At 48.7% G+C, this 21,045-nt stretch overlaps 2 protein-coding genes across 8 annotated transcripts; one reads left to right on the top strand and one right to left on the bottom strand.

The window, feature by feature from the left end:
• The first annotated feature begins 3,986 nt into the window (after positions 1-3,986).
• Positions 3,987-8,137, top strand: SRSF2 (serine and arginine rich splicing factor 2). 6 transcript variants are annotated; one of them, XR_012789798.1, is made up of 5 exons: positions 4,098-4,633; positions 5,585-5,980; positions 6,275-6,378; positions 7,123-7,232; positions 7,716-8,137. XR_012789798.1 is itself a non-coding variant. In XM_075579743.1 (4 exons), the coding sequence occupies exons 2-3, from the start codon at positions 4,269-4,271 to the stop codon at positions 5,973-5,975; spliced, it is 756 nt and encodes a 251-aa protein (XP_075435858.1). In that variant the 5' UTR covers positions 3,987-4,091; positions 4,188-4,268; the 3' UTR covers positions 5,976-5,980; positions 7,123-8,137. The 6 variants fall into 6 exon arrangements, 3 of the variants coding, with proteins under 3 accessions (XP_075435858.1, XP_075435857.1, XP_075435859.1); XM_075579743.1 differs by lacking the exon at positions 6,275-6,378 and adding an exon at positions 3,987-4,091 and having other exon boundaries at positions 4,188-4,633; positions 7,123-8,137; XR_012789797.1 differs by having other exon boundaries at positions 7,123-8,137.
• Positions 8,138-15,318: 7,181 nt separating this feature from the next.
• Positions 15,319-19,908, bottom strand: METTL23 (methyltransferase 23, arginine). 2 transcript variants are annotated; one of them, XM_075579746.1, is made up of 6 exons: positions 19,750-19,908; positions 18,388-18,492; positions 17,509-17,746; positions 17,216-17,300; positions 16,306-16,400; positions 15,319-15,586 (listed from the first exon to the last, which is right to left on the bottom strand). In XM_075579746.1, exons 1-6 carry the CDS (start codon positions 19,864-19,866, stop codon positions 15,543-15,545), a joined length of 684 nt encoding a protein of 227 aa, XP_075435861.1. In that variant the 5' UTR covers positions 19,867-19,908; the 3' UTR covers positions 15,319-15,542. The 2 variants fall into 2 exon arrangements, with proteins under 2 accessions (XP_075435861.1, XP_075435860.1); XM_075579745.1 differs by lacking the exon at positions 16,306-16,400 and having other exon boundaries at positions 19,750-19,907.
• Positions 19,909-21,045: the final 1,137 nt, after the last annotated feature.

Consider the following 21,045-nt stretch of genomic DNA (forward strand, 5'->3'; position numbering starts at 1 on the left):
GCTTTCTGGGGGTAGTAATCTGGGGGTAATCTGTGCGCGGTTTACCCTGCACTGCGAACGCTAAGAAAGGTTAATAGAGGTGGGCTTTCCTTCCCCCCCCAAACAGGTCAGGTTTTCAGGATATCCCTGCTTCAGCACAGTGTGCTGAAGCAGGGATATCCTGAAAACCTGACCTGTCGGAGGCCCTTGAGGACTGGAGTTGCCCCCATTCCTGTTACTTTGTACCTCCTAGGTCTTACCAAACCTGATGCACTTGGGCAGGCAGCCTTGTGCACAGGGAACGTAGGCCAATGAACTACAACTCCCAGAAGCCACCGGGCTTTGTGCCACATCATCACAGGCTGAACGAGAAATCCTTAACCCATTCACCGCCACCAGGGCATCAGCTTTACTTCCGAATGTTTATTTGTCTTCGTTAGGCGTCCCCGAGGAGGAAATGGCTCATATACAAGAATTAGATCGTTGCAATAAACACGTCCCAAACGCAGACACGCGGCTAAACGGGCGCCCGAGATCCGGCCCGTGACGTTTCAACCCCTCCAAGTCACGGTCGTTTCTCCAACGACCAAATCACCGCCGGCGTTTAGCCGCAAGTGACGTTGCCGCAGGGACACTCAGCCTAACCTTAGCCCCTACCCTAAAACCCTGCAAACTTAACCCCTGATATTAACGCTAACCCCTTACCCTAAAAACATTAACTCCATAACTTAACCGCTAAACACCCTAAAGTTAACCCCCTACACTAACCGCTAAAACCCCTAAAGTTAACCCCCTACCATAACTGCTAAAATCCCTACAGTTAACCCCCTACACTAACCACTGAAACCCCATAGAAAGAAGTGTCCAGCGGCAGAGCGGCCGCGGTGAATGGCCACTCTGCAGCCAAACGCCGGCGGCAAGACGCTCGCAACCAGATATCCCACCCCGTCCCGGTCACGCGATTCTTCATGTTCAAAACAAAAGTGGATTTTTCCATTTATTTATTTATTTATAAAATATTTCCCCAGGAAGTAATACATTGAGAGTTACCTCTCGTTTTCAAGTATGTCCTGGGCACAGAGTTAAGACAAATAATACATGGTTACAAGTACAGTTACATAAGTGAGCAGGGTATACATTATATACAGAGACATTGCGTGCACAGTTACAGATAATTTATATTATGGACGAATTAAACAGTTAACAGACCAGATTAAAATGTGAGACAGCCTTAGATTTGAAAGAACTTAAACTGGTGGTGGATGTAATCAGGACGTGTAACTGTGCGCCGTCTCGTTTTGCGCATTAACGTGTCATTTCCTTTAAAGAACAACCTTCTAGGTTTAATATATGTAACTACCAATAATCTGGGTGAATCGCCTGCAATGCCACGGACGCGAAACGCGTTTTCTACGTAGTGTGTGGAAAGTACGACATTTGGGGGCAACGTTATCGTATTTAAACCCCTTTGGTACCCAGTGACACACTGCGCTGCTCTCAAAGCAGAGCCAGGGGGGCGATCGCCCTAAAATCACATGGCGCCCGCCATATTTGATGCACTTGTCGTGTTATATTTCCCTGTACGGTGTCTTGTATACTCTGTTAAATTACACTTACACCAAGGATGGAAATGGGGTGGGGAGGACCCGGTAAGTCAGGGGGCCCGGGCACCCTGCCAGTGACTATAACATGCCCAATCCGTAGAGGTGCCAGCCAGAGAGGGCCTGTTGGAGCCGGTAGAAGGAGGGCCCCTCTGACAGGAACCTCTGCGGCCACCCCCCCCCCCCCCCCCCCCGTCCTGCAAAGTTGCACCTAGGCACACATCCCTCCCTGCCCCCAGGCACATACCTCCTCCTCCTCACTGCCTCCAGGCACATAACTAATCCCCCTGCCACATAACTACCCCTCCTCCCCCAGCCACATAACTACCCCCTCCTCCCCCTGCCACATAACTACCCCCTCCTCCCCCTGCCACATAACTACCCCTCCTCCCCAGTCACATAATTACCCCTCCTCCCCAGCCACATAACTACCCCCTCCTCCCCCAGCCACATACCTACCCCCTCCTCCCCCAGCCACATACCTACCCCCTCCTCCTCCAGCCACATAACTACCCCCTCCTCCCCAGCCACATAACTACCCCCTCCTCCCCCTGCCACATAACTACCCCCTCCTCCCCCTGCCACATAACTACCCCCTCCTCCCCCTGCCACATAACTACCCCCTCCTCCCCCTGCCACATAACTACCCCCTCCTCCCCCAGCCACCTAACTACCCCCTCCTCCCCAGCCACATAACCCCTCCTCCCCAGCCACATACCTACCCCCTCCCCCCCAGCCACATAACTACCCCCTCCTCCCCAGCCACATACCTACCCCCTCCCCCCCAGCCACATAACTACCCCCTCCTCCCCATCCACATACCTACCCCCTCCTCTCCCAGCCACATAACTACCCCCTCCTCCCCCAGCCACATAGCTACCCCCTCCTCCCCCTGCCACATAACTACCCCCTCCTCCCCCAGCCACATAACTACCCCCTCCTCCCCAGCCACATAACTACCCCCTCCTCCCCCTGCCACATAACTACCCCCTCCTCCCCCTGCCACATAACTACCCCCTCCTCCCCCTGCCACATAACTACCCCCTCCTCCCCCTGCCACATAACTACCCCCTCCTCCCCCTGCCACATAACTACCCCCTCCTCCCCCTGCCACATAACTACCCCTCCTCCCCAGTCACATAATTACCCCTCCTCCCCAGCTACATAACTACCCCCTCCTCCCCAGCCACATAACTACCCCCTCCTCCCCCAGCCACATAACTACCCCCTCCTCCCCCAGCCACATAACTACCCCCTCCTCCCCCAGCCACATAACTACCCCCTCCTCCCCCAGCCACATAACTACCCCCTCCTCCCCCAGCCACATAACTACCCCCTCCTCCCCCAGCCACATAACTACCCCCTCCTCCCCCAGCCACATAACTACCCCCTCCTCCCCCAGCCACATAACTACCCCCTCCTCCCCCAGCCACATAACTACCCCCTCCTCCCCCAGCCATATAACTACCCCCTCCTCCCCCAGCCACATAACTAACCCCTCCTCCCCCAGCCACATAACTACCCCTCCTCCCCCAGCCACATAATTACCCCTCCTACCCAGCCACATAACTACCCCCTCATCCCCAAGACACATAACTACCACTTCCCCCCCAAAAAACATAACCACCCCTTCCCCCCAGAAATACAACTACCCCTCCTCCCCCAAAAAACATAACTACTCCTTCCCCCCCAGAAACATAACTACCCCTTCCCCTCCAGAAACATAACTACCTCTCCCAAGACACATAATTATACATCAAGCGAACACCATAAGTTTGTTATGTTTCTTTATAAGTCAACATCAATCACATGCAGCAGCCATTAAATGTATCCGGCTTTGGGAGGGATTCCTTTAGACAGACTTTAACCCAAAGTAAAAAAAATAAACTGCAGCGTCAACTATTTTACCTCAGAAACATAATAAATCAATGAATTAATCAAACTACAAAATTGCTCTGGAACATACACTGTGTATGATCTCCAAAACTAAGGAGAGAGAAAGAAATGTATCCTGAGAGTAAATATTACAACCATGAGTGTATTTTTATTCATTGTTTTATTCACGGAGCATTTGGCGGGTAAAACCGCGCCATCATGAGGCGAGGCATCCGCCGCCATCTTGTAGAGGAGCCAGTAGAGGAAGGAAAGGCGGGAACTCCTCACCAGCTAACCAATCAAATCCAAACCCGCAGGAGCTTCCCGATCCCTGATTGGTCAACGGCCGCCAACGAGGGCGGGAGTAACTACAATTCCCCCCTCCACCTGGGCCCGCCGCCATCTTGTGGAAGAGTCAGACTGAGGGGAGGAGGGGGAGGGTGAGTAGAGAGGCGGGACCTCAGCACCCACCCAACCAATCAACTCCCAGCACCCAGCGGCATCCCCAGCCCTGATTGGCTCAGGTGGCCGAAGAAGGCGGGGCGATAGCTATCCCCCCCAGCCGCCATTTTGTGAGACGGTTTATAAGACCGTTGCGCGCCTTCCTACCGCGCGCAGAGCAGCTGCAGACCGGCGGTAAGGACTGCCAGGCGAACGGGCGGCCAAGGGGGTGCCCGCGCGCCGTATTCTGAGGTAGTAACGTTATTCCCTTCCCGTCTTTTTACCCTTTAGTCGTCGCCTCCCACCCCCCCTTTCCTGCGTGAGGCGTCTCCCGCCCACACGCCGGAGGTTACCACGTCGTCGCCCAACAGCATGAGCTACGGTCGGCCTCCGCCAGACGTGGAAGGCATGACGTCCCTCAAGGTGGATAACCTGACCTACCGCACCTCCCCGGAGACCCTGCGCCGCGTGTTCGAGAAGTACGGCCGGGTGGGCGACGTGTACATCCCCCGCGACCGCTACACCAAGGAGAGCCGCGGCTTCGCCTTCGTCCGCTTCCACGACAAGCGCGATGCCGAGGACGCGATGGACGCCATGGACGGGGCCGTGCTGGACGGCCGCGAGCTGCGGGTGCAGATGGCCCGCTACGGCCGGCCGCCCGACTCCCACCACAGTCGGCGGGGGCCGCCACCCCGAAGGTACGGGGGAGGAGGAGGTTACGACCGCCGGAGTAGGAGGTAAGGGGGGAGGGGAGGCGGTGGTCGTAGCTAGCAACCGAGCGGGGAGGACTAGTGGGAGGGGGCGCACTCCGGGGGTTGTGACCTGGTGGGGGGGACGGGGCGGGGGGGATGATTGTGGTGGGCCTGTGTGACGTATCGTTGTCCGTGGGAAGGGAGGGGGGTTAATTTATTTTTCCCGCGTCATATCGGGGTCGACTGTGGGGGAAGGGGTCTGGTTGATTGGGGATCCTGTGTGACGGATTATTCCCTGACTGCTTTTTCCGCGTTATACAGAGGCGCGTGACACGTCCCCAAAGTGTAGCTATATATCTATCATTGTTGAGGGGGGGGAGGGGATGCGGCCTGTACACGATCCGGCCATGCGGTGTAATCAAGATGGCGGCCCCGCTGGGATGTGAGGCGGGTGACCCCGCGTATTTCCCTGTGCTTTGGATGTAGTGTGGATACCGGGGGGGTTGTGTATGTGACTGTAGAGGGAAAGTAACCCCCTCCCCATGTTAATGCCGCCCGGAGGTTCGCGAGGTTAGGTCACTTTGGCGGATGTGAGACTTGTTACCAGTTCTCTGGGCCGGGGATCTCCCTTCCTGTTATTGTATCATACAATGTATCCTGATAACGCAGCGCATGTATCTGTATACAGCTCACTGCAGTAACATCAAACCTGGTGGCGATGTATAGAAGATATATGTGCCGGCTGCTAATGCGCCCTAATCCCAGGACCCTCCTGTACCTGGCAGGGGGCGCGGTGTTGCTGGGTGTGGCTTTATACTTAATGAGCGTTGGGTGTTGCCTGCTTGGTGCACCCGGGAATACGGTTCTGCGGGTGGGGGCTATTACAGCACTAATACCCGGCGGCAGTGTTTGTACGGCTGAGACTTTGTGTTGTGGTTGGTATGATTGCATTTAATTTCTCGCGTGGTATTTTGATCCTTTTTTGTTTCCTTTCAGCCCCCGGAGACGTCGCCGCAGCCGATCCAGAAGCAAGAGTCGCTCAAGGTCTCGCAGCCGATCTCGCTACAGCCGCTCCAAATCCCGCTCACGGACCAGGTCCCGGTCTCGCTCCAGCACCAAATCCCGATCGGCCCGGAGGTCAAAGTCTAAGTCCAAGTCATCGTCGGTGTCCAGGTCCCGGTCCCGCTCAAGGTCTAGGTCCAGAACCAGGAATGCTACATCACCCCCTCCTGCGGTGGTAAAGAAAGAGAAGTCCAGATCCAGGTCTAGGTCCAGAACCAGAAATGCTTCGACGCCCCCTCCTGTGGTGGTAAAGAAAGAGAAGTCCAGATCCAGGTCCGTCAGCCCTCCAAAGTCCCCAGAAGAGGAAGGGGCCGTGTCTTCCTAAGAAAGGTAACGTGTGCCCCGCAGGGGGGTTCCTTCAGTGCGGGGGGTTATTTAGGGCTGACCTGCTCACCCGCTAAGACAAGTGCAGGATCTAGGGGTCGTTCTTGCGCCTAAAATTGTGTTCCGGTCGCAATGGATCCTGTCTGGACGACTTCTCCATGTACCCACTGATCGTGGGCAAATGTGTATATATAGGTGGGAGATGGCTGGGGTTTTATACTGTGCTGTATACGTAGGGTTGTATTTGGGGGTGTCCTTTGAATGACTGTTTAAACCAATATCTGCATTTTCCCCTTAAAGCTGCGGGCTCCAGTTGCTTAAGGAGTATTGGGCTGTATTGCAGATATTAAGTGCTTTTTCCTGATCCTCCAGGGACCAGTTTCTGTGGGCGTGTATTGGAGCAGGTTTGTGTCTGATGTTAGATGCACTATCCTGGTTTCTATGACCCGGCCTGGGTGTTGCGTACGTTACGTACGGTCCATGCATTACAGCTGGTGACTGTCGGGACGTAGTACTGTGGTTAAAGGGGCAGTCCTGCCTGGGATTACACTGAGCAGTATAGTGGCGTGTTCTACTGGGTCAAATGGGGCACTTTGCCCCTTTAAAAGGTGGGTAATGATAGTGACCCGTTTAAATGCCATTTCCATATTAAATCAAAGCTTTGCTGTGTGTATCTTCAGCCAATATCTTGTTCCACCAGGTAATCTGCACACAAGCTGAGGTAGCTAATGACACAAGTATAACAAATTGACCCACTACATTGGACTGCCCCTTTCAAGGATAGTGTGTCTTTAATCTGTTAACTGTTTGGTCTTTCAGCTGTGATTTCAACTTTACAAAAGCCTCAGGTCTTCAGGTTACGTGATCTGAACAAACGGTCACACTGTAAAATATCACTAAATATAAAGGACATTCTTAGCCGTGTTTAACGTCACTTATCCCATACATGTAAAGGGCATTAAAACAAATGTAAGGGCACTTCAGTTGGTCCCAAGTCAGCGCTTCAGCGCAGCTGAGACCTGGCACTACATTTACACTCCCCGCCCCTCTGGTTCTTGGGAAGAGGGAATAATTAGTATATTTGTCCTGTAATAAGGAATTGCTGCGGTGTTATGGGTCCTTACTGTCTCTGTTCTCCCCACTACCAGAGTCTTCATGCAGAATTCTACGCGCTGGAAATCTCTGGGGTGATAATCATTCAGACAAGTCCTTCAGTCCACGGAACGCCCCACGGAGCAAGCAACAGCCTACCGAAAAGGTGGTTATTTGTGTCATTTTTTGTTTAAACCTTTTACCTGTTTAAGTTGTGCCTCGTGTGGCAGACTTTGCATTTTATGTGCCATTGTGTTGCTGTTATTCCAATTTCTTGTAATTTAGTGAAGTGAACGACTACAGATTTCATTATTGGCTTGGATATTTGAGGTAATTCATTTTTTGTTTATAAAAGTACCTTTGTTTAAATAAATAAAAATAATCCAGAAAAGGGGGAAATGTGGATGTCACAATGAACTGTAGTTGCTTGCCCATTAAACACGAAGCCTCAACCAGGATTGTTGCAGGACGTCTTTGATCATTCATTGCCCCACTTTCAAATGTACATGTTACGTCATTTTTAAAGAACGATATCAGAAGACCCAGAGTTTGTATCAAATGTTCATGTAACAGTTTTGCAAGGGAGTTTTTTTATTTTATTATTTGATTACAATTCTAATCTCTTCTCTTATGTATTTTTGTGCACTAGGCGCAGTTGTGTAGCAGTTGAGTAATGCTGGTTAGCTGTTAAGGTGGCGTGTTGCAGTGCAGAGTGCTTGGCTGTTTCCCGTGTTCTCCTGATTGCTCCCGTGTAACGATGCCTTGTCGCGCAGAGACAAAATGGCTGCCCAGTTTGTTAGAATACCTGACAACTGCACTTCCAGCCGCCCCAGGTCTTGCATAAAAATATCGGAGCATACAGTGAACACGTCTAGCTGATGATAAACACACCTTATTTTTTTTCAGAATATGGTAAATCTGAGCATCCTAATGTTTCAGTTTGCTAAATGAGAATTGTAATGTCGACGCCGGTGTCATTCCTTTGTATGTACTGATTTGCATATGTTTGGTCTAACATTCTGTACTATATATAACCACTGTTTTCTGTAGTTAATAAACACATTTTCTCAATGTTTGTCCTTTATTGGCTATTCAAGGAATCCAGGGCATATAAAAAAAAAAATCAGAACCCCCATTCCCACATGGGAGCGGATTAATGTGGATGTTTGTACTATGGTTTGGGTGCATTAATTACATAATAGTTGACAGACCAGTCTGAACTAGTAGTTCTGGGTTAACTAGTATTTCTTTTAAAAATCCTTTTACCTGGAAGAAATACATTTGTTACTAACAAAATGAGCCAACACACTTAACTGAAGGTAACATTGGGGTTTATCTACTCATCTGGCTCTGATCGACCTTTTGTTTTGTACAATGCCTGTTTAAGCCGCTCTCCTGCCCTTACACCCGCTTCCGGTGCTGTACAATGGGATAGCTGAAACAGGGCTATGTTCCTGTCGCAGAGGTACCACTCTGGTATAGTGGAACATAACCAACCTTTAATCTGCATCCAACTGAAGGGTTTATTGGCCTGCAGGACCTGTGAGCTTCGGCAGCCAGTGTGTCTTCCCTGGAGGGAGCTTGCACCGGTGACTCAATAACGCAAAGTCCACTGCTAAAATAGCCTGGTGTACCTCGTTCCAATACGGCAAAATATGTATTGCTATTACATAAAATTTACAGGTAAAAATGTATCGGGCCTCCCTGGGATGCAAGATCTTTGCCTTGGGTAATTGCATTGTTGTAAGCTAAGAACCCCATTAGTCACACATCACTATAAGTGGCCTTTTAGGCCAGGATATATGGGTAACTGATGTCCTGTTAACATGTGACTCCTCCCCTTTAAGAGAACCTGGGAGAGCAGTGTCATGCTCCCTACCCCCCCAAAAATGTATTTATTTATAAAATGTGTTACAGGAAGTAATGCAGTGAGTTACCGCTTGTTTTCACGTATGTCCTGGACATAGTTAATATGACAAATAATACATGGTTACAAATACATAGTTACATTAAGTGAGCAGGGTATACATTATATACATATATATGTTCCAGCCTCCTAACCATCAACAACCAAGTAATATTACTCTGACAAACCCCACTGACATTGCAAATGCATTCAATGATTACTTTGTGGGGTGTGCCACTAACTTATTAGCGAAACGCAGCACAAACCCCAAACCTGAATCTCATCCTGGGAGTACCCCTATAGTCCCACCCCCTCCCAACACTGCCCACAATTTTCAATTTGGCCCAGTATCTGAAGAGGAGATTATACAAGCGCTCCTCAAACTAAAACTAAGCAGCCAATGTGGACCCGACTTACTACAATCTAGGTTCCTACGACTTGGTGCCCCAGCCATTGCCAAACCAATTGCGTCCATAGTCAACTCTATCCTGTCTGCAGGCCATATCCCTAAGACCTGGAAAACTGCCAGAGTTGTCCCAATCTTCAAAAGTGGGGACAAAAACACTGTCTCAAACTACAGGCCAATCTCACTTCTCCCAATTCTATCCAAAGTTATGGAAAAATGTGTCCACTCCCAATTAAGCGATTTCTACACCAAGACAAATTTCCCTAGCCAATTCCAGTCTGGGTTTCGTCCCAAACACTCCACCGTAACTACCCTGCTAAAAGTTTGCAATGAAATCCAGTGTGGAATGGAACGGGGACAACTCACTGGTGCAGTATTCCTAGATTTTGCAAAGGCTTTTGACACAGTTGATCATGCTATCCTGCTTAACAAACTCCAGAGCTCTGGAATAGGGAAACATGCTTTAAACTGGTTTCAGTCCTACCTATCAGGAAGATCCCAACATGTGTCCATCTCAGGCTCTAACTCCAACCCCCTGGATATCACTTGTGGTGTCCCGCAAGGCTCTGTTCTGGGGCCCCTACTCTTCTCAGTGTTCATTAATGATCTTCCCACAGCTTGTAAGGAAGCCTCAATACACATGTATGCAGATGACACAATCCTGTATGCACACAGCCATAGCCTCTCTGACCTTCAACACATACTTCAGTCTGACTTTTTGAGACTCGAAAACTGGATTTCCCAAAACAAACTGTTTTTAAACACTGACAAGACTGTAACAATGGTATTTGGGACCAAGACTAAATTTGTAAAGCTTCCAGTGACTGAGCTCCTGATTAGAACCAACGCTAAAACCACCCTAACACCTGTCACTAGTTTTAAATACCTGGGCTTATGGTTTGACTCCCACTTAACATTCGGGATGCACATTGATACCCTGACAACCAAGACCTATGCCAAACTAGGGGTACTTTACAGGAACAAATCCTCCCTAAGTCTCCTGGTCAGAAAGCGTATTGCACAGCAGATGCTAATGCCAATTATTGACTATGGAGACATAGTATATGGCTCGGCTCCTGAAACCCACCTTAGCAAACTTGACACCCTCTACAATTCAATTTGTCGTTTTGTTCTCCAATGCAACTACAACACACATCACTGCGAAATGCTCAAAGAACTAGATTGGTCATCACTAGAGTCTAGGCGCAAAGTTCACCTTTCCTGTCTCACCCTCAAATACTTTCTGGGCAAGCTACCCAGCTACCTGAACAAGCTCCTCACCCCTACCACATGCAGTACCTATCACCTGAGATCAGACTCCAAAAGACTATTCATGGTCCCAAGACTCAACAAAGTATCCGGACGTTCCTCCTTCTCCTTCCGTGCACCCCAAAACTGGAACAACCTACCAGAGACTCTCATATCCACCACCAGCTTAAGTTCTTTCAAATCTAAGGCTGTCTCACACTTTAATCTGGTCTGTAACTGTTTCATACGCTCATAATATATATTTTCTTTAACTGTGCATGCAATGTCTTGTATATAAATGTATACCTTGTTCATTTATGTAACTGTATTTGTAACCATGTATTATTTGTTTTACTCTGTGCCCAGGACATACTTGAAAACGAGAGGTAACTCTCAATGTATTACTTCCTGGTAAAATATTTTATAAATAAATAAATACAAGACATTGCATGCACACTTAGAGAAGATGTATATTATGGGCGTATGTAACAGTTACAGACCAGATTAAAATGTGAGACAGCCTTAGATTTGAAAGAACTTAAACCGGTGGTGGATGTGAGTCTCCGGTAGGTTGTTCCAGTTTTGGGGTGCACGGTAAGAGGAACGGCCGGATACTTTGCTGAACCGTGGGACCATGAACAGTCTTTTGGAGTCTGATCTCAGATGATAAGTGCTGCACGTTGTAGGGGTGAGGAGCTTGTTCAGATAGGCAGGTAGCTTGCCCAGAAAGTATTTGAAGGCAAGCCAGGAAAGGTGAACTTTGCGCCTAGACTTGAGTGATGACCAATCTAGTTCTTTAAGCATTTCGCAGTGATGTGTGTTGTAGTTTCATTGGAGAACGAAACAACAAATTGAATTGTAGAGTGTCAAGTTTGCCAAGGTGAGTTTGGGGTGCCGGGCCGTATACTATGTCACAATAGTCGATAATTGGCATTAGCTTTCTGACCAGCAGACTTAGGGAGGTTTTGTTCCTGTAAAGTGCCCCTAGTTTGGCAAAGCTTTTGGATGTCATGGTATCAATGTGCATCCCGAATGTTAACTGGGAGTCAAACCATAAGCCCAGGTATTTAAAACTAGTAACGGGTTAGGGTGATGTTGGCGTTGGTTCTGATCTGGAGCTCAGTCACTGGAAGCTTTAAAAATGTAGTCTTGGTCCCGAATACCATTGTTACAGTCTTGTCAGTGTTTAAAAACAGTTTGTTTTGGGAAATCCAGTTTTCAAGTCAAAAAGTCAGACTGAAGTATGTGTTCAAGGTCAGAGAGGCTATGGCTGTGTGCATATAGGATTGTGTCGCCTGCACACGTGTATTGAGGCTTCCTTCCAAAATATGAAGAGGTGTGGTTTCTATTGGCATGCCTGAGTGAGGAAATTCTAATACAGATGTGGCTGGTTTCTCACATGCAGTATGAGATGAGTGACACTGTCAGGAACTAAGGATAAGGCCCTGCAGAGTGTATGAATTCAAAACTTACATTTGCTAGATCTTTAAAACATATGGAAATAGATTAAAGTGCTCCTGCTGTTTTGACCTGAACCCAGATTGGGGAAATTAAAGAATTAGAATTATATCGCAGAATCTGATCAGTTGCGTCCACATTTAATAAAACTTAAAAGAATCCCCCAATACCATTTCTTTGAGGCTTATTGGATGTGACGGTGGGGTTACAGTCCACATAGCTTAGGCTAAGTCCATAGTGATTTTAGCCGTGCGGAGGCGCGCTGAGGCTGAAGGAAAGCGGGTGCTTTCCCTGGCCTTAGACCGCGGGGTGGGGGGGGTGTGACGTCACAGAGCTGGTTCACCCTCATTGGGCGAACCGCTCACGTTACCGGCCCTGCGCTCGCCTAAAAATTGTTTAAGACTAAGCGCTGACCATGCCCGAGGCCTTAACATCTGCGCATTGCCAGACAGATGAGAGCCCATGAGTTGTCCTGTCCGCAAGGCTGTCTCTATAGCGACTGATTTACTTTGTTCGTGCACGGATTCATTTTGTAACATTTCTTGTAAGCACCTCTCAGTTTTACACCAAGCACATATTTATCAAATGTGTTTACCACAAGTAATACATTGAGAGTTACCTGTCGTTTTCAAGTATGTCCTGGGTATAGAGTTATGATGGCAAATAATACATGGTTACATAAGTGAACGGGATACATTATACACAAGACATTGCATGCAGTTAAAGTTAATATGTATTGTAGGTGTATGTTAGTTATAAACAAAAATTCAGCGCTGTCATTCTCTAGATTGATATGAACTGTGCACTAGACAAATTGTGGTGAAAGTGACGGCTGTGGAAACGATCACTTAAATATAAATACAATGATTATCACTAAAATAGCAAATATAAATTGGGTCATGTGAATATATTAATAAATAAACATGCTAAATTCCCCTTCTAATCCATGTATGATATAATATAACCAAATGGGATATAATAGTAACTGCTTTCAAAGTAACGAGGTTCCAAATAAATTGCAAAGAGAAAGCGCCACATACCAATAATGTGTTTAAAAGGGTGCAATTAATAACAGATTGGTACCCTCAAATATTGCTTGTATGACAACTTAATACCCTATTTCCTCAATTCTAAGACGCACCTTTTTTTCGATTTTCACATGTCTGAAATCGGGGTGCGTCTTAGAATCGATGTATTAAAAAGAGTGTCTACAGTACTAACCCCTTCTTTTCACTTAACCCGTTTCAGGAGAGGTCCCACGTCTGCAGATGGTTGAAGATGGCAGCGGGCGGGAGTGCGGTGGCGGCGGCAGGACAAGTCACAAGTCTGCAGGTGAATGAAGATAAGACAGCGGGCGTGCGGTGGTGGAGGCGGCTAATAGATCATAATAGCAGGAGCAGAGCGGAATTGCTTAGGAGGTGCACACTAACACCGGAAGTTGACCGGTGTCTGACTTCCGGTTACAGTGTGCACCTCCCACGCCGTTCCCCTATGCCGCTCTGCTCCTGCTCAGCTCTCCTGCAATTATGATCTCCTGCCGCCGCACCCCGCCGCACGCCCGCTGTCTTCATATCTTCATTCACCTGCAGATTTTGGACCTGTCCTGCTGCCGCACACCCACCCGCTGACGTGGGACCTCTCCTGCCGCCGCCCGCTTCATGGTAACTGAAAATTTAATTTTCCTCGATTGTAAGGGCCAAATCGATGGTGCGTCTTACAATCGAGGAAATACGGTAGTGTGTACACTTGAACCCACTGCATATATTAAAGTGCAGATACTGAGCCAGAAGTCCTGTGGTTTCTTGCCACAGTTAATGAAGGGGTTAATTGGAGGAAGACGCCGCTATTAAACTATTAAACCGCTATTCCTTGTAGGCGCTTGATTCCTGCACTGTAGAATTGTATTAAACATAGCCATGCCTGGCATTTCCGTGTATCCAGTATAGGTATACTGTCACTAGCTCCAAGCAAGAGCCTCGTGTGTCCTGTGTAGAGGCCTCACCTAGCAGATCCAGGTACGCTGCGGCAGTATGCCAAAGGGACGGTTTAACCTTGTGTCTCTCACGGGCGATCGTCCGGCCACTCTGCTCTCTGCAGCTGATAGGAATGGAACCGGAAGAGATCTCGGCAAGAATCGCCCAACGCGTTTCAGCGCGTCGCTGCAATGTCCTCTGATATAAACCGCATTGAATCATGGGAGTATTGAGCCCCCCCCCAGCCGTTGCCATGGTAACCAATAGTTGCGCCGATTCTTAAAGCAACGCTATCCCAAAAATGGACAACGGTGGGGGGGGGGGGAATGGTGTATAATTTCTTCCTATATTAAACCATTATACAGAGGTGTTACAACTTATGCTGATATTTGACCGAGACACTTGTGCTGAAGCTCGAATATCCTGAAAACGTGACCTGTTGAGGGGACTGGAGGAGTTGAGCCCCCGGGAGATGTCCCACGTTTAAAATACCCCGTTTTTAATAGCGGATAATGAATATCTGTAGCATAAATTAGCATATGTGGTAAAGCGCTGACACCGCGCATCGCGTTTGTATTTACCCATCTGCCGCCTCGCCAGTCACCGCACACCCGATCCTGCTGTGATGTTGCCACTCGGGGTATGGTGTGACTGACACAGGCAGAAACGTAGCCGTCGGAGATATCTACATGAGGGTTCAGCATATTGGTACGAGATAGACGTGCTAATACCTGCATTCATAGAGCAGACGGTAGGCCAGGTTGTTAACTAATCAGACCCGGTCTTGCCACACGACACCTGTTCCTCCGTTCTCTGCACTAGCCACCTGTAAAATGGCGAATTTATCCCAAGATTGGTTTGCTGACATGCAAAGCGCTACATGCCCAGGGTCCTGGCTATCAGAGAGCTTCTAGTTCCCTACACCCCCATTCTCTCACTCCCACCTGCAGGTGAAGGACCCCTAACAGTTCCCAGAATCCCTTGGGACTTCCTTTAGCGCCCGAGCTTGTAGCCGCGCTGCTCCCACTCTCTGGAACAGTCTGCCCCGTACAGTGCGAGAGACGCCTCTCTGGGAACCTATAACAGGCTCGGGCCTACCTGTTTCCCCAGGAATTTAATGATCCACAACCTGTCCGCCATTTAATAGCTACAGCCCCGTCCCATCCTGTGCTGTATCTTTCCTTGTTTATAACCTTGTATGTTTTCTTCTTTTTCCCTTTTTGTAACTGAAGTGCTTTGAGTCATATTAGGAGAAAAGCGCTAAATAAATAAACGTATTATTATTAATGAGATGTCCTGTCCGCACCGTGTGCTGGCGCTCTGGATGTAGGAGCAGCATCGGATGAAACCCTCAATCTGCTCTGACTGCAGCTTCTGCATCTAATGAGATGACCATCATCTGCACGCTGTGCCTTCCTGGGAGATCCGATCCAGCCAGGTGTTCTGTGTCAGCACCAAAGGCCTTCAGCGGAACGTCGCTGCATCTCAGGTTCCATTTGTAGAGCAAAGCTTCGATGGTCCAGTCGGCACTGCCGGAGAACAGGAACGTTACCTGGGTATAACGGCACCTTGCGTCTGCCGCTCGCCGCAACGTTGGGCGCAATACAACGTACTTCCCAACCAGAAATAACAAGCTGCAATATATATAGATATATAGGACTCAAAATGTGAATAAATCAGTATATAAGGCTGCCGATTACCTTTCCACCTCATGGTTAAAGGAGCAGATGTTCTTCCCAAAAAAACGTTTCCCACATAGGTGTGAAGCTGGGGGTCTCCGGAGCGGCAACCGTGTTAATGTCAGCTGCGGGGACCCCCAGCTCGCGGAATGTTTAAACCGCCATTGTTAGTCCAAACTAGCCCAATCAGTGCTGCTACTGGCACCCCCTTCTGAGGTGAGCGTCTCGGTAAGCAGGCCCCCCCTACCCCCCCACTGTTCCCAGACGCTTAACTGGTGAAGTTACCGGTATTACTGCCTGTTTTTTAAAGGGGGTTTTAAATGGCCGTCCAACAGGATCTGCGTAGTTTCAACATAGGAAAGCTCGCAATGGCGCACATCGCATCTGACATGGGTACTCCGCTTTCCGCCGCAAGATTGGATCACGAAGAACGCCACAGAAGAAGACGGAACTAGTGGGCCTGTGACAAAAACTTCAGTAATGGTTTCTTAAAGAATCAACGTTTTCGGTTCTGCGTCAGAGACTTGACAAGCGTACAAAGCAGGACAGGCGGCGATCCTTTAACAGACCCGCACAGATGTTTTCACAAGTCCACAGGAATGCCGTCTTCCTCATCCAATCAGCAGCCACAACCAATGATGTTGCAGCGGAATGTCCGTCTGGGCTGAAGCAGGGACAAGCACAGGGTTAGGACCTTCTAACGGTCGTGCCTTGAAGTTAGCTAGCAGGCTTCAAACGCTTTGGCCAAAGGGTTGAACTAAATGACCCTTTTTCAAGAGAACATATAGGTATTGCACTGTGAATTTTTGTCACATTGGAAGTAGCTTTGGACATCTTTGTTTGTTTTTTTTGTCTGAAGCAGGGATACCCTGAAAACCTGACCTGTTGGTGTCCCCCCTTGTGGACTGGAGTTGCCTAAGACAATTCACAGCCATAACCTTGCCCTAAAAACCCTGAACCGATTACCCTAAAACCCCGAACCTTAACCCCTTAATGCCAACGCTAATCTTCACCCTACAAACCCTAACCCCTCACCTCCCCCCATACCCTAAAAAGCATAACCCATTACCCCTGTAAAAAAAGAAAACCGGGCTGGATTTTTTTTTAGTAAAGAACTACTCCTATAATGCAAATAATCAAACAAGCCGAAAATAGTTGATAGTTTTTCCCGTGAAGAAGGCGTAAGGACAATAGGATGTGCGCGGCGGAGAACAATAGGATGTGCGCGGCGGAGAACAATAGGATGTGCGCGGCGGAGAACAATAGGATGTGCGCGGCGGAGAACAATAGGATGTGCGCGGCGGAGAACAATAGGATGTGCGCGGCGGAGAACAATAGGATGTGCGCGGCGGAGAACAATAGGATGTGCGCGGCGGAGAACAATAGGATGTGCGCGGCGGAGAACAATAGGATGTGCGCGGCGGAGAATAGGATGTGCGCGGCGGAGAACAATAGGATGTGCGCGGCGGAGAACAATACCTCCGGACTTGGTGCGAGGTCCAGAATTGGGTCTTGGCGTTTCTCTCCATCAGAAAGCGCACGGTTACCAAGATGTCTTCGAAATCTGACAAGGGATTTAGAGAATGTATTACAGCACATGGACTAGCGCCCGTATTCCCACGGCCAGCTCCGTCACCTTGGGCAAGTTGCTCTATCTCCCTGTGCCTTCAACCAGCAACAAATAGAGTGTAAGCTCCGCGGTGCAGGGACTAATTCTATGTACGTTATGCAAAAAAAATCAAATAATGATAAGCGCCTGCTTGTTACGTTACCTTCTGGCTCATAAAAGACATCGGATCCCACAATGATGTCAATGGGAGGAAGATCCAGCAGATCCGGCGATATCTGACCCCAGGTGAGTCCAATGACGGGAACCCCAACAATATTATTAGCGGCACAGCTCCGGCGACAGTTCTCTAAACATTGCGGCATCTCGGCTGAGTCGGATAGAATGACATCCGCGCCACATTTTGCAGCCGTGACGCCAGGGAGGCTTACCCCTGCCCCGAGCTATGACGAGAAAAAATACGGACGCGCTTTTATTCCTGCGGCGCACCGGAACGGGGCTGTTCTCTACGCCCGCCCGTTTCGCCCCTAAGGTGAGTGATTAGCGTTGGCATTAGGGGGTTTGGGGTAATGGGTACGGTAATGGGTTAAGGTTAAACTTTTTAGCGTGAGGGGCTTTAGGGTCAGGGGCCGAGGTTTTTAGGTTAAAGATTAGCGTTGGCGTTAGGGGTTTACGGTTATGGGGTTACCTTGGCGGTGAATTGGCCTGGACCCCTCAACGGCCACCAATAGGTCAGGTTTTAAGGATATCCCTGATTCAGCACCGGAGGTGCAGTCGAAGACTGAGTCGCCTGTGCGGAAGCAGAGATACGCTAAAAAAACCTGACCTGTTGGTGGCCCTTGAGGACTGGAGTTGCCCGCCCTGGCTCTAGGGGCAATTCACCTACGACACGGTAACATGTGCTGTACCTTACAAAATAGCAGTTAACTAAAGTTTACCATTCACAGATCAAACTGACTACCGGTCCCGTTCAAGGTTAACCCTCAGAGAACTGGCTTCCTGCAATGGGTTAATATATCAGCCAATATAGCTCCAGGGGGGCCATCGTTACAATTATGAAACGGTGAACGGATGGGAGGATTACCTCCAAAACTCTCTTGCCAGTCAGGATCCTGCGGTGAAACCAGAGATACTGGGCACACACCACAGCACATGGCCACACGTACATGCCGTACTGGGAGTCCAGCACCTGGAAGGTAAGCAGACGTTAATACACTAACAGCCACAAGGAGGGCGGTGAGGTGTTCGCACGTACAGGAGACAAAGGGAAGGTCGAAATGACACCTTTAATAACCTACTCGTGGTTAGGAGTGCCACATTTCAGGACCGCAAAAGGTATTATTCCCTCTAGAGCAGGACTGGTCAACGCCAGTCCTGAAGGGCCACCAACAGGCCAGGTTTTCAGGGTATCCCTGCTTCAGCACTGGCAGCTCACTCTGTGGCTGTCTTTGACTGCACCACCTGTGCTGAAGCAGGGATATCCTTAAAACCGGACCAGTTGGTGGCCCTTGAGGACTGGAGATGGCCACTCCTGCACTAGAGTGTAAGCTCTCCGGAGCATCTGTATCTGTCCGCCCTTGGCTGTCCTTGCTTGTATATCGCTCAGTTTATGCAATTGATCTCACTCTGTATCCTCACTGTACCGCACTGTGGTATATGTTGGCACTTTACCAATAAAGGAGAATAATTGTATAAATGTATACTTGGTATAAATATTTCAGCTTCATTTGGATAACATCTGCCTGCTTGGCGGGCCTGAAGGCTTACACTCTTTTTAACCATGAGGCAACTATAAAAAGGGGGGAAACTTCTACCTTTCCTTTTGGTTGTCGAACATTATTACCACAATAATCATCCTGGTCACTATTATAATCTCATGGACAGTTTCCACCATCTGTACGCTCATTTTGCAATGCAAGGAATGCAATGGATTGTTTTCTTTCAAAAGAATACCCCATATAGCAGGGGTCTCAAACTCAAGTCTTCAAGGGACAGCTTTTATGGATATTCTTGCTCCAGCACAGGGGGCGCAATCAGCCCCTGCTTCAGCACAGATGGCTCAATCAGTCCCTCCTTCTGCATAGGTGGCTCAATCTTTGAGCCACATGTGCTGAAGCAGAGATATCTTTAAAACCTGACCTATTGGTGGGCCTTGAGCACGGAGTTTGAGGCCCCTGCCACAGAGGTTATATTGACATTTATTTCCCCCAATAGAAATACCAAGAGGACAGGAGGGGGTGTTTAAATTTTAGATCAGTGTAGCAAATACAAATATATTATATGATATTGCCGAAAGGTGGGTAGAAAACAAATCATTCCTATTACAGCTACTATGTATCACATGCCCGTCCTGTGCACACCCCTCCGGCAGTCAGAGGGTTACAGCAAGGCATGCACATAGGCCATGGCGATGCACCACATGGGGGAAGTGTGTGAGTGGGAGCACCTCGGGGATGGACACCACCAGCTCTCCTCCCTCTCCATCCTCCTCCTCTCCATCCCACTCTCCCCGCACGAATCTGTACTCCCGCACACTACGCCGCAGCTCCCCCTCCTCTCCCATCCCGGCCGCCGCTTATTAAAGAGCCTGGAACACGTGGAGCTCCATTGCAGGCGCCGTCTTATGACGCAACAAGGAGTGTCAGCGCTCGGCGGCCATGTTGGTGCAGTCACTTCTCATGGTGTTGAATGTCACCTTTGTGCCGAGATGTCCTGCAGTGTAAATAAGACCTTGCAGATGCATTTGTTGTTTCATATCTAATTCATGGATAGCGCCTGCAAACTAATATTTGGGGTAGTAGGCCACACTTATCTTCCTTTATTATATCAAAGAAATAAAGACATACATATCAGCAGGCCAGAGTTCTATGTCTTGGCTGGGGCCATGGTGCCACAAACCGTGCGGACGCTGAGCGCACAGACTGCCTTAAGGCAGTGTTTGCGTCCATGCGGCGTGCGGGCGTGTCCGCGTGGAAACAGGAGGGGGCGCACGTTGCGTGAGAAATCCGTTAAACTGATTTCTCAGTGCGACACGACAGGTCACGTGAGCAGTTCGCCCAATGAGGGCGTACCAGCTCCGTGACGTCGCTGGCACGCCCCCTTGACACGCTCATGGACTGCGCGCGTACCATGGCCGAAAAACGCACCCGCTTCAAGCGGGTGACATCACGGCGGCGCACGCGCGCCTCCGCACAGACGAAGGCACTATGGACCTGGTTTTACAGGTGAAGAAATCTCCCAAATTCCCATTAAAAACATTATTTATTTTCCTTGTTAAAACACACAACCGCTTTCAGCACTGTTAAACCTTTCTGCAATGTGTATATATAATATGTTTTCCCCTTCCCCCCTTCCGGATGAACAGAATAAAATCCATGAGCCCAGGAGGTCTTGTGGACTTAGATATTGCAGCCTTTTTATGATCACACTTTTTACACTTTAGTGTGCCATATGTTATTGAGTTTGCCAGTCTTTATCCTGCTTTTATTCAGTAGATTTTGCATATTTTATGATTGTATTACATTGATGTTTATATTATATATATATATATATATATATAGAGGAACAAAGTTCATCAATAGTGCTCAGAATAACTGTAGAGGAATATTTGTAATAATGTCAATGTAGACTTTTAACCACAAGCTGTTATCCTGATCATTTTTGGCTGTGCCCTGACACACTGCGTCCTGCAGCATACTCATATATATATATATATATATATATATATATATTGTAAGATTAT

This window comes from Ascaphus truei, chromosome 22, assembly GCF_040206685.1.
Source record: "Ascaphus truei isolate aAscTru1 chromosome 22, aAscTru1.hap1, whole genome shotgun sequence".
NCBI classification, from domain to species: Eukaryota; Metazoa; Chordata; class Amphibia; order Anura; family Ascaphidae; genus Ascaphus; species Ascaphus truei.